Here is a 17438-nt window from a genome sequence, read left to right as displayed (position 1 = left end):
CATTAATGATTTTTGAAGGATTGTTGCCACATAGAAGCATTGCATAGAAGATGCTAAATTGCTACTAAATCCGCTTAGCATCGTTATAATGCTGCGCAAATTTGTTCAAAACTGCTGCATTAAAGTTAACTGCTAAGGTCTTATCACAACATAGTACATTGAGAAGACTAAACTAAGTTAAGTTATGCAATCAAGCAGTATCTCAAAGCTAACGTTAGAATACTGTTTGGATGTCATAGCATGCTTACTTACAGCTGCTTGTCAATTTCGCTACTCATGCAGGCCTCATTTTATTGACTCTGACACTGAATATTTTCAAAATCCCGATGTAAATGGAAAAGTGTTTTCCAAAACTCAAAAGTGTATTACAAGTTTTCTGTAATTGAATGTTTACATATGCAAATTAGGCATATTTTTTTAAATATGCGCTAATTTGCATACATTTTAAAACAAAAAAACTGAGCATTGGATACAGCCAGGTTCAAAATTATGTTTTCATTGTGTTCAGATGGGGGGGAAATTACAGAGGGATTTATGGATATCTACTTTTGTTATCCTGTAAATCAGAATATGCTGTCAATAGCCTTGAAGTGTAAGTTCAGTGTAAATTGACCCATAGCCTTGTTGTATAAGCTCACCACATGCAGCCCATCGAAAAAAGAATGAGACAATTTAGGACAACGTAGGCCAAGTTATGGACAGCCAGCTTAAAGCAGACCCATGGGGCATCAAAACGGAAACTGAAAGTAACTCCCCACTGCCCCATGGGTCTGCTTTAAGCTGCCTGTCCATAACTTGGCCTACGTTGTCCTAAATTGTCTCATTCTTTTTCCGATGGGAAAAAGGACCGCAGCCTATAGTTTGAGAAGTGCTGGCCTACACGCTGCTTTTGTTTTGATGACGCATGCGGCGGTGCGACACTGATGGCTGGCCTTGCCAGATCAGGTGTTTTTTCCGCTACATATTAAGGCCTGTTTACTGTGTGTTATAGCCGGGTATTCGCCTGGAAGGCTCTGTAGAAATCTGGCACCCTATTGAACGAAGTTAAACTGAGAGAGCGTACAGTTCACAGACACCAGAATGAACGAGTTCACAGTAACGTTTATCAGGCAGTAATACAGTACGTTCAGTTCACGTTCACCCAAAATATGAACGAGTTCATAAACTATCGTTCAATGAACGCATTCAGCCACAACACTGCCGGGCGCGTAACTGAAGCGCTCTGTTCACGGCGTGTAAAAATTGTTTCAGAAGACTGGTCTATTTTTTCGAACGTATGCACCACTATCACATCTGGTGTAGCCAGTTCCTCTGATCATAATGGAAGCTAATTGTTGCAGCAGACGCAACGCGAACTGAACATTTCAGTTAGGGGACTGGTGTAGCCTCCCTGTTATGAGGTATTTTTGTTTCTCAGAATTTCTTTCCCCTGAAGGTTGGATTTTTCCTCATTGTTTTAATTGTGAGATCACCAAAAGATGATTTTCGAAAGGTGTGTAAAATAAAAGACTTATGAAAAGACTTATTATCTATTCAGACAAAACTGCTATAACATCAACATAACACTCCTACCATTAGCACTTAGTAGCAAATATTTATTTGATGTAGCAAGATTTTTACTCTCCTTGCACACTTACACGGAGGTGTAACAATAAATGACCATGAAGAATACGGTTTACCACCATTGCTGTCCAGTTGGGTATATTAGTCTGAGCGATGTGCTGTTTGATTCAATATGGACGTCTGGATGTAACATGCTGCTTGCATTTATTATCATTAAAGCTCAATAATAACTGGAGTCCTGAAAAACAATAAGCATAGATGAAAAGTTAGCGTGAGAAAGACTTTTCCGGTACTGCGTACCACCACTGAATCTTATGGTGGTGCCTGACTGTACCGGCCTACTTTCACCCCTGGTGTAACCAGTCAGTAAAAAACTCATAACCTGTCAGTAAAAAAATTAATTCACAAAAAAATAGCAATTCCTTCATTTAATTTCATTTCTTTACTTTCGTTAAAACTCCAATGCAGTTTCAAGGTTTGTTTTGCTACTGGGTTCCCCCGCAGTTGCAGAGTAGGCCTACTAGTATTTCACACATAAATACTACTTATGGTTAACACCCTTGCCACTGGACACGTATGTGAATTTGTTTACACGCTGGCAAAAAGTGTTGACTGACAAGGTAATGACAGTACATTTCATACACAATTGCCGTAAAGCAATTATATTTAAATTCATTGCATCACCATTTGGACAATCAACAATCCCTCAACAATCCCTTCACAATTCAACATCAGAAACATCTTGACATCATGCCCTCTAATTTTGGAATCATTCTGATGAACCATCAAGGAGAAGTGCATCAAAATTGATCATGTGTCACTAGTGTAATAGCCATTCTTTCTGTTGCCAGATGGTGACACTACACCAGACATGTACTTTGGCAATGTGGATATCATCATTACCATACACCGTGTTCCAAATTATTATGCAAATTAGATTTAAGTGTCATAAACATTTATTTTTTAGTTTTTTTAATTAAACTCTTGGATGGTATTGTGTCTCAGGGCTCTTTGGATCATTGAAATCAATCTCAGACACCTGTGATAACTAGTTTGCCAGGTGAGCCCAATCAAAGGAAAACTACTTAAGAAGGATGTTCCACATTATTAACCCTTAGAACCCGATTGACGCAAAGTGCGTCAAAAAACACACCCTTTCTTCTCTGTTACATTGCTCCGGAACTGTTCATCGCAGCGAGATGAAACCTTTATTGCGTAACAGAGCAGAAGTGGGGCTTTCCAACGAGACTACGCACTTGTCCAGGGTCGGACTGGGAACAAAATTCGGCCCTGGCAATTTTCTCCTGGACTGGCCCACCACTTGACCGACGATCCCCCCCCCCCCCCCCCCAAAAAAAATCCCCCCCTGATTCCCCCCATAAATAACAAACACCCAGTAGGCCTATTATGCTGTAGCAACACTTAATAAACTGAACCCAAACATTAAACATTTAGAGTTTAGATTTATAGCGTATAATCACAACACGGGGGTCCGGAAGTGTCTCTCCGGGATTTTTTTTTTTCATTTCTGGTTGCTAATCACACCATTTTAAAGTGCTTTGAGAAGGACAGGATTTAGGGATAGGCAAGACAGTCTCATATTCTGTCTGTCTCACGTCATGTTACCCCATGCATTAAACCACGTCACTGCTTGACTAAAAAATATAGGCTACTGAACATGGACATCGTCATAGTTGACAGAGATTACGTTTTGTGCCAACATGTTGTAGAAACACAACCACAGCCTTAATTTGGTGCAAATCTCCTTTACTTTGGTTATAGTCCGCGATTCACATTAACTGTAGGCTATCACCACAAGTGTATAGGCTACTAAACGTTTTTGCCCAAGTTTGTGTGCTGTCATCACATTGTGCAAAATTAGGCTACCTTCATTACTAACCTACCAGTTGATGGCCTACTTTTTACCTGCATCGACTCGTGAATCGTGATTGATTGTGCATTTAATGTAACACTCGGTGGAGAGACTTCCACTTTCCAAGTTTCACTTTCACTGTCGTTGTGAGCTAAAAGGCTAGGCCTACTATATGGGAAATACTTTGAAGTTCCTTTTGAGTAGGATCAGCTCCAAAAATTAATGGATTTTCTTTAACCTGTGCTACACTTTTCCACCAAGTTGTGTGAAAATTGTAGACTACCGGTAGTTTTTTTTTATGTTGACAGAACCACACTACAGTAGCCTACAAGGTGCAGTAAATGGAAGCTCTTGGTAGCGCGTGCAATTAACGTCTATAAAAACAATATATTTATGGAATAAAACTAGACCTCTGGTTGCTGTTTACGGTTAAACTGTGATGATGTGAACACCAGCCAGCGGAGGGCACCTACTAGGCTACCATGCACTCGTAGGCTATATTTCCCCACAAACCTAGCGGCTGCTTGGACAAATCCACTTGAGGGGTGGGGCAGGGGGGCGCGATCGTAACACACACTGAATCTGTCATGAAGAGGCCAAAATGATTGACCTGTCACCCCCCAAGCCAAATGGATGCAACTGCATTTATAGGCTAGGCCTATGCCTACATGACGGGCCGCAAAAATAGGCCTAGTCTAAATAACTTAAAAAAAAAAAAATAAAAAAAAATCCCGGAGGTCACCGGCCCACATGTGGACCGGCCCACCGGGCATTTGCCCGGTTGTACAGATTACCAGTCCGAGCCTGCACTTGTCTGTACAATCAAGTATGAAAATTAAAAAAAAAAATCATGAAATTAAATCAAATTGCAAATTTACAGTCTATACTTCTCTGTGTTCACCTGCACACGCATTACTCTCGTTTGAATTACTCACAAACCTGTGATCGGATAGATATGCCATGCATGTCAGATGAAAGAGGAGACACAGAGCTATCATTTGATACCAAGTACATCCTTTTGGGATATAAAACAGACGAAGTGACAGCAAAATAATAACTTCATATAGCTCGACTTACCCCACGTTTTTGTGTTGTGGGGCAAAGCTTTTTCATAACCCAATGCTATCATGTGTTTCTCTATGGCAAAGCATGTTCATAATCCGGTTTTTAGAATCCTAGCAAATTCCTAGCCGCGTGAGATCATCCTGATCTCGCAAGCTTCAGTTTTCCACTCGCAGATCAGTCTGGCATCTTACCCAGTGGCGTAACTATAGTAGGTGCAGCAAGTGCAGTCGCACCAGGGCCCGTGACCTCCTGGGGCCCGTCGCTACCCCCGCCCTGCCTCCTTTTTTTTTTGTTTTAGAACTTTAGAATGTTAGAGCACGGAGAGTGAAGCTTCACTTTGACGATCTATCGGAAGATGATCGCTTAACCGATGCAGAGAGAGATTCAAACACATGACGGGAAACTTGTCATGTATTTGAGTCTTTATGTATGACCCTTCAACTCGCAGGTGATGATGAACTGCTTGAAAAGGCAAGACATTTGTCAGACCATTATAGCAGGGACATTGCATCGACATTCCCAACACAACTCCTCTCATTCAGGTCTTGCTTTAAAGCAGAGATTTCACAGAAGTCATCTATTTTTCAACTTGCCAAAATGCTGGTGGTAGATTATGACAGTGTAACATCCACATTCGGGGAAGTGTGTACTCATGTTGTTTCTGACATTGCCTGTGACTGTGGCAACAGCTAAGCGATCTTTTTCCAAACTCAAACTTATTAAGACCTACCTAAGGAGCAGCATGGGGCAGGAGAGACTCCGTGGGTTAGCTATCCTGTCCATTGAAAATACGAGAGCCAGAGCATTAAATATTGGGAACATCGTTGACGATTTTGCACAACGAAAGGCTCGTAAGATGGCCTTCTTCTAATGGCCTAATTCACGCATATTGGGGATTGTATGCATATGAATGATTTTATTTGGTTTCTGTACGGTTAAATAAGTTAGGCTACATTAAGTTTTGTTTCTGCGCAGTGCGAGTTTATAAGCAAGCAATCTACGCTTGCAGTTTCAGCAGAGGTTTGAAGAGGCGCATTGAGTGTTCCCATAATTCCGTGCGAGTTGATGTTAATGCAGTAATATTAGATTACCCTGGCCTGCAGGCTGTTAATAAAATCATTTTTTAATGTTTTCACATGTAATGGATATGTAGTCGTGTGTTTTTTATTTGAAATTGTAATCTGTAACTACTAAACTACTTCGGTCCCTCAGGCCCTTTGCATAAACAATTGAAGTCACCCTTAATGTGTATTGCATGTATCAGAGCTAATTCATCCTGGGCCAAAGTTCGTCAGTATGGGGCCCGCGCAGGGCTCTCACACCTGGGCCCACCATTGGTTTGTTACGCCACTGATCTTACCGATAGAGAAAATTTGGAGCAGTTCGCCAAACGAACGGCCAATCAGCGTTGGTTTTGGAGCGGGTTTAGGTGTGACGCAACAAACAACATGACGGCATCCACAGATGAGCATAGCTATCACGCAAGTTTTATCCGAATTAGAAAGTATTCCTGTGGAAGCATGTGAAGCTATGAGTCTCAGCCATGCAGCTGGGAGGAATGAACGACAGACATCCTCCACGGCCAATTACAGTCCATAATGGAGGAATATACTTTCTTCAGAAGTGTAGGGCCTACCGTGAAAACTTGGTGGGGATTGTCGTTAATGAGGTACATGTCACATATAAATGGCAAGTTTAAAAACATTAATGTTAGTTACCTTACCTAACTTAATTGTATGTTAAACGAAGGCATTAGAAGAACACTTTGTTCATCTGATTGGTTGACTTGGCCCGTCGATAACCAACATAGGTGGTGATGGACAGATGGTTTATCCAATCAGCTAACCAGTATTTTCGCCCCTTCCCAAAAGTTCTCCAACGGAAAGTTCCCAGATGGACATGCAGAGCAAATGCGAAGCAGCCATCTGGCGGAGTCAGGTTAGCAAATTCCTGCATGGCATCCAAATCCAAGGCTCACATTGCATCCCAATTTGTTCGACAAAGAAACACCTTTTTGCCTTTACTTTGTTCATGGCAATGCAGTAAAAAGTTGTCTTAAAGAATCATCATGAGTGCACACACGCTAACACGCAAACTCGGGTTAAGTCAGGTCAGATTAGTTCGTGTCACAGATATGGAGAGCAGAAAGGTCATTTTTTTATCACTAAATTAAAAAATGGCATTTATTTCTGTAAGGCGCACACCACATATGTCTGTACATTGCTCAGCCCCAAAGTCCCCCTCCAACATTGTTTTTATATTGCCAGATTCAGGACAGTCTGTCCTACACATACATGTAAGTCATGTCCAGCTGGCAGCTTGCTGTGGTGAGATACATTTCAAAATGTAAGAAATACGCTTTTTGTCTTTGTATCATTTAAAAATCAAAATCAAATCAATGCAAGTATTAATATATGAAATGGTGGCAGATCTGGATAGCCTAGACCAGTGGTTTTCAAAGTGGGGGCCGGGGGCCGCAAGGGGGTGCCAGGGGGGCCTCAGCAAGTTGGAAAGAAAAATAAAAGCAACAAATAAATACATTTGAAAAATTTTAAATATACCCATTACTATGAGGGTTGTTATATAATGCCATTATAATAATTTGTCACATATCTGAACATTATTTTCCATGATAATGACTGGGAATAATAGTAGCGTGATAGCTCTCATATACTGTAGCAGAAAGCCCCAAATGTAATTTTACACACTGTATGCTCCATCACAACGTGCTTGTGGCTAAAATAATTATTAGGATTAGCTTAATGTATTTTTTAATTTGCCGTAGTATTGTCGATGGGTTTAATAACACATCAAGGGGTCCTTGGCCAGAACCTAGTGGTATTTGGGGTCCTTGTCAAGGAAAAGTTTGGGAACCCCTGGCCTAGACTGTGCTGACAAAATATAGCATGTGTAAATGGCACTTACAATGACAAGGATAAATGCTTATAACTAAAGGTAGTAAGAATGGCCAAAGATAGAGTAGGGCTCATAGGGCTAAATAAAAAATGCCATTTATTTTCCTAAGGCACACACCACATTTTCACATTTGCTCAGCCCTCAGTATCCCTCCACCATGGAAATGATATTGGCAGATTCAGGACAGTCTGCCCTACACACACATGAAAGGCAAGTCGAGCTGCCAGCTTGCAGCGGTGATACACGTCAAAATATAAGAATTTTTATAATACGCTTCTTTTTGTATTTTTATTATTTAAAAATCTAAATTAAATCAATGCAAGTATTAATACATGAAATTGTGGCAGATCTAGGTGGCGTAGACTCTGCTGAAGAAAACAATATCATGTGTGTAGAGTTTCTGACTGACCACTTTCTTCCGTGGTACAAAAAGAAGAACCGTGCCTTCCGTAGCAAAATCATCTCAATGCATGACAATGCACCACCTCATGCTGCAAAGAATACCTCTGGGTCATTGGCTGCTATGGGCATAAAAGGAGAGAGACTCATGGTGTTGCCCCCATCTTCCCCTGACCTCAACCCTATTGAGAACCTTTGGAGCATCATCAAGCAAAAGATCAATGAGGGTGGGAAGTAGTTCACATCCAAGCAGCAGCTCTGGGAGGCTATTCTGACATCCTGCAAAGACATTACTGTAAAGAAGAAACTCTCCAAGAACTCACAAGTTCAGTGGATGCAAGAATTGTGAAGGTGATATCAATGAAGGGGTCCTAACATGTAACTTGGCATGTTAAGATGTTTTTGATTGAAATAACTTTTGATTTAATTGATATGACCTCCTAATGCTGCAAATTCAACAAATGACAATTTTTAGTTCTTTACAACCTATAAATTGTCTTAAAATTCTGTTGTGCATAATCATTTGGAACAGTTTGCATTTTGAGTTTTTTTTATTTTTGACAAAAAATGACTTGAAAATTATACTGACTGTCATTTGCATCAACTATTTAAGAAAAAATCTGAAAAAAATGTAATTTGCATACTCATTTGGAACTAGGCTTGGGAATCGGTTCCAAGTATCAGTAAGGAACCGGTTCCAAATGTTCCGATCCATCGGAATCATACACATCCAAACGTTAACGATTCCACTAACGATTCCAATACAAAGCTTTGTTTTAAAAATGTTTTACTTTTTTAGAAATTTTATTTTATATGAAGTATTCAACTTCTGTATTGTTATTACACACTTGATATTCATTCTCTAAAACCACTTTAAATTAGACATTAAAAGCCAACAACTCTCAAAGCCATCCTATAAGTGTTCAGCAAATGGTACAGGAATCGATATGGGAATTGATAAGGAATCGCATCGACAAGCAGAATCGGCAATGGCATCGATATCGATAATTTCTTAATGATGCCCATCCCTATTTGGAACGCAGTGTAATAATGATTAACCTGTGAAATGTCAGCCAAATCAAAAAATCAAAAACTATGAATTTATACATAAATGTACATTATGTTTACATGTATACATGTAATCCTGCCTACATCAATTTGTTTTAACTTTTTTTGTACATTTCACTACAACCATTGTGCACCATTTTTTTATGTACCATTTTATTATGAGTCTCAGCATGACTGAAAATGAGGGCTACCCTCAATGATTTTCTGAGAAATAAATAAAGGTTGAATGAATATATGTGTATCTCTGTGTGTGACACTGCAAGTCTGTTGTATGTATGTATGTATGTATGTATGTATGTGTGTATATATATATATATATATATATATATGTATGTATCAGTGGCGGCTGGTGGTTATAAAAATAACGGAGGAAGGAAGGTGTGCTTGATTGGTGTTGGTGGCAAATGTAAACAATGGAGTATGTATACCGCCTACCCTGACACATTTAAAGCAGCAGTATGTACTATGTAGCATTTTTAACTGGCAATGTTGCGCTATGTATTTGTCATACCATGTAGCATTCAGTACACTAGCCGTACCATCTTTTTTTTATATGAATTTTTGGAACTTGTTCCAAGACATCGAACACATAACATACATGTCATATGTACATGTAAGTAATTAACTGGTACACTTAATAGGTTTATTCCACTGTATCAAAGAGTAACAAGGTTGTAGCAGCACAGCTGTTACATGTACACTGAAGACAATGAGGCCTTGACTGGAGCTAAGAATGGTTTGTATATCAAATCTATCATGACCAGATTTACCCCATCCAGCAGGTCTCCGGTCAGCTCTTTGCCTCTGATGAAAATTTAGGCAAATTGGCAAAGTTTTGTAAAAGCACTCAGTATTACAATGTAACAACTATATTATGTAGGTACCCACAAATACATAATGCAAGTACAATGATAGTACCTGATAGTACATGTTGTTACACAGGTTGTACCACTGTACCTAATTAGATAGGTACACTGTAACAGCGACACATTAAAATAAAGTGTTACCGAAAAAAAATATTCATATTTTGCTGTCCAATGACACGAAAAAAAGTAATCCACAGCGATCAGTAGGCCTAGATCAGTGTTTCTCAAAGTGTGGTCGGCAAGCTATCCAAAGTGGTCCGCGAGCAGACGTGGTCAAATATAATATAGATGAGTTGTTTGCAATATTGAACCAACTTGTATGTAAATTCAAACAGCAACATGCCTATGCAAGCTACGCCAGTTTAAATCATATGAATCCTTTGACACAATAAGCAAGGTGAGTAGGCCTATTATAATATACTGTTGAAGTATGTCTACTCTTCTTTTTTTTTTAGCTACAGTAGGTGGTCCGTGAGGTTTTTTTTTTATTGGTTAAGTGGTCCTTGGTCTGAAAAAGTTTGAGAAACACTGGCCTAGATGCACAAAAAGGGTCATCGTGTATCTAGCCAGGCCTACACGCGTCACATTGGCCACGCCAGTTCCAAACAGGTGAACAGACTTCGCCACTTTGCTGTTTAAACAAAGTGGAATAAAAATTCCAAATCTACACACAACGCAAAATCAATTAGTAAGCTGACAGGACATTTATGTACATGGCATTTAGGCAACCTTCATTGCAACGTTGGCACGGCAAGATGTCCATACTAGTACAACAGTAATTTTCGTTTTTTGCGTCCTGCATGCCTCGTCAGGTTGACTGTAATGTTGCTTTCGACGTGAAGGATCGCAAGAGAAGAAAACTTGGCTGCTCCCATCATCAACCGCAGCCCGTTCCTTATATTGTTGTTTTGTGTTATTTTAAATTATTTTTAAAATATCTGGTCATGCCAGACGTATTTCACTAATTTTTGAAACAATGCAATTACCCGTTTTCACCAGGGGGGGGGGGGGGGGGGGGGAGGGGGGTGCAGTGCTCCCCCTGCCTCCACCCCCCCACACACACAAACTCTGCGTATGTCTGAGGCATTTATAATGGATATCTATGAGGGGTTTGAGGAGGAAGCCATGCAGTAATTTTCAATTGCGATAGGGGGTGCTGGTGGCATTTTGACTAGGGGAACGATGTTTAATTTTAAGTGTTCGATGGTTCATTCTAAGTGTTCAAATAGTAATATTAACAGTAATTTATCAGATTAGCAATTCACTTTATATATTTTTGATTTTTCTCTGAAGTTTTAGGGAGGGTGTTCCTCCCTTTCCTCAATGAAGGAGCCTCCTCTGGTATGTATGTATGTACTGTGTGTAGTCTAGTTTGCTGTAGTGGGTATACTGTGATATTGCTTAGGTGGTAGAGTGTCATCTTATTGGACAAGAGTTTTTTTTTTTTCATATCCAGCATTGAAATGACTGTCACATCTAATACCTCATGTCATAATTCTATCACAAATGGGAGTGCTGTGGTGCAACAGGCTACAGCACCCATACCATGTGCGGGACTAAGTACCGATGACCCAGGTTCAAATCCGACCTGCAGTCATATCCTGATCCCACCCCATCTCTCTCTCTCCCACTCACTTCCTGTCAATTTTCTTTTTTTTTTCCAAATAAAGGCAAAAAGCCCAAAAATATACTTGTTTATGTTTTAAATATGGAAATCTTGATGCTTTTTAAATGGGTATACTGAGTGGACCTGCATATCCCATGCACCACTGTAGGGGTAGGGGGCGATGACATTACTTTACCTCCCTGTATATGCATTTAACATACCAAACTGTCATTATTCAACTACACCAACACCTTTAAGAGATTTGAAGTTGAAGACACCCAGGACATCAGAGCATCATGTGGTTTTCAACAGTTTTGAAATTTCAAAATGAACTAATCATTGACTTTACCAAACATATATTGTCCAATATTAATTGAAGTGAATGGGATGTGCTACAGCAAATTTAAATAAAAAGAAAATACCTTTACCTCACTAGTTCCTCTGATTCGTTGGGAAGACAAAGGTCGACTCTGTTCATGGATTGCCTGCAGTTTGGTGATCAGAAACTTTTTATCCTCCCCTTCCTAGAGAAAGTAAAAATAACAAGAATGATGAGGAATATATCAAGGGCAAAGGATATACTAAAAATATACTAAATAATTATTTAAAAACATGGCTAGGCTTTGGTCTCACATTTTCAATTTGATGCTGAAGAAGAGTGATTATCTTCCTCTGTCCATCTACCACCTGCGTGTGGAAGTAGATGACAATGCTGGAAAATAGATAATACTGTTAAGGTAAAAAATATGTTAAAGGGGTGGTTCAGGATTTTGGACATAGGACCTCATTTCCAAGTTAGCAAGTGTGATATTTATCAGTGGAGACCGTTTTCAACACATTTCATCCAGTCCTTCTAGTTGCAGAGTTTGCAGGTGCTAGGCTAGCGGAAGTCATCAGTATGTGCTAGCCTGCCACTAAAAACAGTCTTACCCACTCCAAAGTACCCTTTTTATTAGCACTCACAAGAAGATCATGGCAGTGAGAAAAAGGAAGATCACCGGGTTCTCCACCAAGTAAGTGTGCACCCAAGTGAGCCAGGCCAAGTTAGAGTTGGCACTCTCTAGCTGTTTAACCCAGAGTTTTCCAGACTGAATCATGGTCTGCAGGCCACGGAATGGTCCACAGCTTTGAGATGGTTTGATTCTAAAGGGGAGGGAAAGAGATTAAATGTGCATGTTAAAACAGCTTAGCAATTTAGTTATGATACGCCAGGTGTGTAACATATAAAAATGAATGAAAATTCAAACTATCCAAAACTTGTTCAATTTATATTGAGGACTGAAGTGCCTTATTGTTTTATTATGTGCCACAAATTTTCTCAAAACACTTTGGACTAGGACTTAATATGCATAGTAAGAGTAATAATATGGCTTTTTCCACTCACGACCACATTGTACATGTGACACACACAGCTGCACCCAGAAAAGAGGGAAAACATAGCAGGGTAATGAAGATTGTGGTCATCTGACTGGCACGCCATGGTTTTCTTGGAACCTGGCAGTTCATCATCAAACTGGTCTATACAGAATATAAATATGAACAGGAAAGACACCATTAGAAAAACAGTGCAATAACAATTGTCCACCCACCCAGTGTTAAACTGAGAGCATGCTCAACAAGTCATTTCACAGGTTCACATACTCATGTCAATGACATGACACATGAAACATAATTCCAGTATCCTGAAATGATAAACGAAAAGTTAAAAAAACATTTTTTACATAGAACTTGACATATGCCATTGTTACAGGTTCATCAACATTATTCACGTCTATGTGGTCATAATACATTTTTTGCTTATCAGTGTATTTTTTGCTTATTGGGTTTCCCATTTTACATGACGGGGCTAGTGCACCATCATGTAAACTTGTAACATGTAAGCTAGCTGCATTACTCTGAACTGCTTGCAATATTCTCGTTTGCTTTTGATGTCAGTTACCGTATTTTCCGGACTATAAATCACACTTTTTTCATAGTTTAGCTGGTCCTGCGACTTATAGTCAGGTACGAGTTATATATGAAAAAAAAAATATATAATTTAACATGTTTTTAAATGTTAATTCATATTAACTGACAATAACCCTACATGAAAAATTACCGTCTACAGCCGCGAGAGCGCTCTCAAATGCACAAGTTCTGTGCACTTTCAGTCAGGGATTAGTGCTTGCACTATGCCTGAAACACACGTGCATACCTAAATCCTCAAATTATGGCCGGGATTCAATTTATAGCCGGGCCTCATATTTGGACAAATGAAGGCCAGTAATAATTTTGTTTCGATTCCACTCATAAAAGAGCTCTTCTTAATATTTTATTTTGTTGGTTGGTTTAATATTGTTGTCAATAAAAAGTATTTGTCCTACAATATGAGTCTCCAACTCGTCGCTCTCAAGTTATGAGTCGCTTGCCGCCCCATTCTGAGCTTGCCAAAGGCTGAAGCAATAACCTAGATTTAAACACAATTGTTGCTGCCAGGCATCAGCCTACAAATTTGTCCTCTTTGGCGATACGGAATAAGGTTTCCATTACAGCACAGCACACGTTCCATGAATGAATGCGGATGCATTATCTCGCAATAAGCGGATGGAAATCCTGACACTCTTTCAACTACATGAAACTTAATAGTGAACCATCAAATACCCCACAGTTTTTAGTGGTCATCAGTCCCGATATTTAGCAATATAATCAAACAGTCCGAACGTAAACAGTCCGTATCTTCTGCTTTTGATAGCCTACCGGTATGCCGCTCCAAACGAAAAGTAAGCCTATGTCTCACAATAAAACACACCATGTAGAAATAAAAGGTGCTATGCTTTGCGCAGCCTAAATAAAAGATCCCAGCCATAATTTGAGGATTTACGAGTCAGTCTCCTAAACATTCCTCACCCGTTATTCGGGTTATTAGTCATTTGCTCTGCTGCCAGCTTGTGCCAATATATCGTCCAAAATGCTTGATTGCATTGCATTCTCCACACTTTTAGCTACATTTTCATGTACCACATCAGCATTTTTGTCCAGTGAATCTTTTGTAAATTGCTTCACAATTAGCGTCGGGCCCTCGTTGGCAGCCTTCGGCTTGCCTCAGCTTGGCTTGCCTCAGGTTGCCCCTATTCACTCCATCATCTTCATTAACATTCCCAGTAGAATTCTCAATATTTTTGGCCTCTGTGTCCAGTTACATAGTCTGTCTGTTCTTGGTCTTGAATTTTGTGAAATAAATTTCTAAATATCACCTGCTTGCTGCAGCTTCGGTCATTCTGTCTTTTAGCTAAAAAATTTCGGTCTCGGTGTACCACATCAGCATTTTTGTCCAGTGAATCTTTTGTAGCCTAAATTGCTTTACAATTACCTTCTGGCCCTCCTCTTGGCTGCCTTCACTCCTTCATCTTCATTAACATTAATCTTTTTGGCTTCAATAGTCCAGTTACATAGTCTCTGTTTTTGGTTTTGGATTTTGTGAAATACATTTCTAAATAAATGTGATTTATAGTCAGGTGTGACTTATATGTTTTTTTTTCCTGTTCATGGCGCATTTTTTGACTGATGCAACTTATGCAGTCTTGAAAATACGGATTTTCATTTCATTTTCATTTCATTTTTCAATATTTTCATTTGACAATTTCATTTAAAAACCTGTTAGTATATAACCTGTAAGTACGTTTGTTTTCTAATACAAATTTGCTTGTTAGGTAAGCATTAGGGATGCACGATATATCGGCGGCCAATATATTATTAGCCGATAAGTGAAAAAATATTATTATCGATCCGATAACAGAATTCTGGCCGATAATTTGCGCCGATATTTTTTAAAGTCCTAATTTAGGCCTACGTAAGGTCCGTCTGGCTACACTGAGCTACTTGAGCTTGGTTGGCTATACTTTTTCCTCAATATAATGTCAGCGGTGTGAATGTATTTCACCACTCTAACAAAATCTGTGGATATGCGTTCATTTGGGAATCTGTGCATTTCAAAATCCTCTTGTGAATGACCCGCCATTTAACCTTAACAGAGCGGAGCTCAGCCCTATCTAGAGCCGTCTTGTGCTGGTGTGTTTGCACTTTACCGCGCTGGTCGGGGAAACAAAACAAAAAAAAACTTGTTAGTGGGACAAGTACATAAGTAGGCCTAGTTCTAAGTTGTGTTTTAGTATTATATTTGCATTACTTTAGCTTGGGTTTTGTATTATTACCTAGAAATATGCTAACCATTTGTGCTTCAGTTCCAGACAAGTCATCATAATATGTTATTAAAACCTTCAGGGCTAACGCCTTTCATTTCTGCTGCAGCAGGTTGTGCGCAACAGAGTAGACGGACATAAGATACAGTCTGAGGAGTTGCAGCTTTATTCAGTTACCCGAAGTTGAAACTAAACCTAAGGTTCCCTCACAAACTCTGATTTGGTTGCTATACTGTAGCTTATTCCAAGCTGAGCTGTTTATGAGCGTTTAGTCCTAAATGAAAACGATTCAAACTCTCTAGCCACTTACTCGCAATTCACTGACGTCAGGTTCACTTAAAGGAGCCACACATACTGTAGGGCTAGGCTACTGTTATGTTGTTGACTGCCGTACTATTGAGGACTATTATGAGTTCTGTCCATCATTTGGTGGTAGGTAAAATTACTGCAATAAAATTATGCTTATTAAATGCTTTCCCCAAATCACTTTTCACAATTTTTTTTCAAGAGTAATATTATCGGTTATCGTATCGGTATCGGCCACAACAAACCAATAAATATCGGTTATCGTTATCGGCCCTAAAATTCCATATCGGTGCATCTCTAGTAAGCATTATATTGGCAAGTCAGTATAGCATATCAAAGCTGAATAAATCCATTGATCAATATTTTTACTCCTCTCAATATGTAGTTATAGAAAACAAGATGTGAAATCACAGATTCTGTCAGAAATGTAATTAACTTATTGCCTTTCCTCAGTTTGTTGCCTCGCTAGGCAGTTTGTAGTAAACTGTTTTAGCTTGCTAACCTCTGTGTACTGTAGATGACAAACATCAGACGTGCAAAAAACGCACTCTTGCTGATACACACGTTTCTACCACATTTTCAAAAAACATTTATACCATTTAAAAAAAAAATCAATGGAAACATCTTTATTTGCCATTAGAGCACTCAAAATAGTTCTTATAATAGCTACCAATCAATGTCTCCACAATGATTTGTACTGCACCTTTTTAGCAGCAATCCAGGTTTGAGGCAGGAACGGTTCTTTGCCATCACTCTGGCTTGGTGCTCCCTTTTAGACGGATTCAGGTCTGGATTTTTTTTATTTAGTTTCTTATTCACCATTTATTTCCCACTTTGACTGGATGTCTAAGATCATTGCCTTGTTTAAATGTTCAATGCTGCCTATGAGGCCAAGGTTCCCTGCTTAGTGCATGAAGTTTTCCTTCAGAATCTTAAAGTAGTCCTTTTTTCTTATGTTTTTTACTCTAAAGGACAATTCCGGTATTTAGCACTTTGAGTCCCGTTTGTTTTGGATGAACTAGAGTGGTACACACCGAAATTTTGACGATGGGTCTTGTCTCGACTTTGAAACAGTCAAAGGCGATTCAAAACGAGTCAGAGTGGCTGGCTAAGGGCATGCACAAACATGTCCTCAAAGCAACCCTTAACGTTCATTTTTAAAACTGTGCAACTCACCGAGTGGTTAGTAAACATCCAAAATGAGTACATTTCTATAGCTGCTGTGGGTATGCTGTGGGTATGCTGTTTTGGTGGTTGAACTTTGCATCCCATCTGAAAATGGACCACTTTGTAATCATGGATGATTCCATGCTGATCATGGATCACTCTTCTCCAAACATGCAAAGCTCAGTGTAACCTTCATAAAACTGGATTATTTTTTGACCCAGGGACATGGCCTGAGATTGGCATAAAAAAACATTAAACTCCAATGACGCCATGTCCATTTCAAGTGAAGGGGTTAGAAAATTATTCTTTTTGGATGTTTTTCAATCTGGTGAGCTTCTCAAGGTAAATGGTAACACTAAAACAAGGGGCTACATTACAATTTTGGAGGAAAAGACCAGGCAGTCTGCCGAGAGACCTGCCCCTATAGGTGG

The 17438-nt window shown here is 39.4% G+C and overlaps 1 protein-coding gene across 1 annotated transcript in view; it reads right to left on the bottom strand.

Moving 5' to 3' along the window:
* Positions 1–503: 503 nt before the first annotated feature.
* The window catches only part of tmc6b (transmembrane channel-like 6b), a 68824-nt gene continuing 51889 nt past the window's right edge, over positions 504–17438 (bottom strand). Inside the window, exons 17-21 of the mRNA XM_042056161.1 lie at positions 12741–12874; positions 12320–12499; positions 11990–12068; positions 11785–11880; positions 504–1801 (exon numbers count right to left, since the gene is read on the bottom strand). Coding sequence (XP_041912095.1) covers positions 1784–1801; positions 11785–11880; positions 11990–12068; positions 12320–12499; positions 12741–12874 — 507 coding nt within the window. The 3' untranslated portion in view covers positions 504–1783. The remainder of the gene's footprint in view (positions 1802–11784; positions 11881–11989; positions 12069–12319; positions 12500–12740; positions 12875–17438) is intronic.

The sequence above is a fragment of the Alosa sapidissima genome, chromosome 12 (genome assembly GCF_018492685.1).
Source record: "Alosa sapidissima isolate fAloSap1 chromosome 12, fAloSap1.pri, whole genome shotgun sequence".
Classification (NCBI taxonomy): domain Eukaryota; kingdom Metazoa; phylum Chordata; class Actinopteri; order Clupeiformes; family Clupeidae; genus Alosa; species Alosa sapidissima.
The sequence above is the reverse complement of the archived record's forward strand: the minus strand, read 5'-3'. Positions and strand labels throughout refer to the sequence as shown.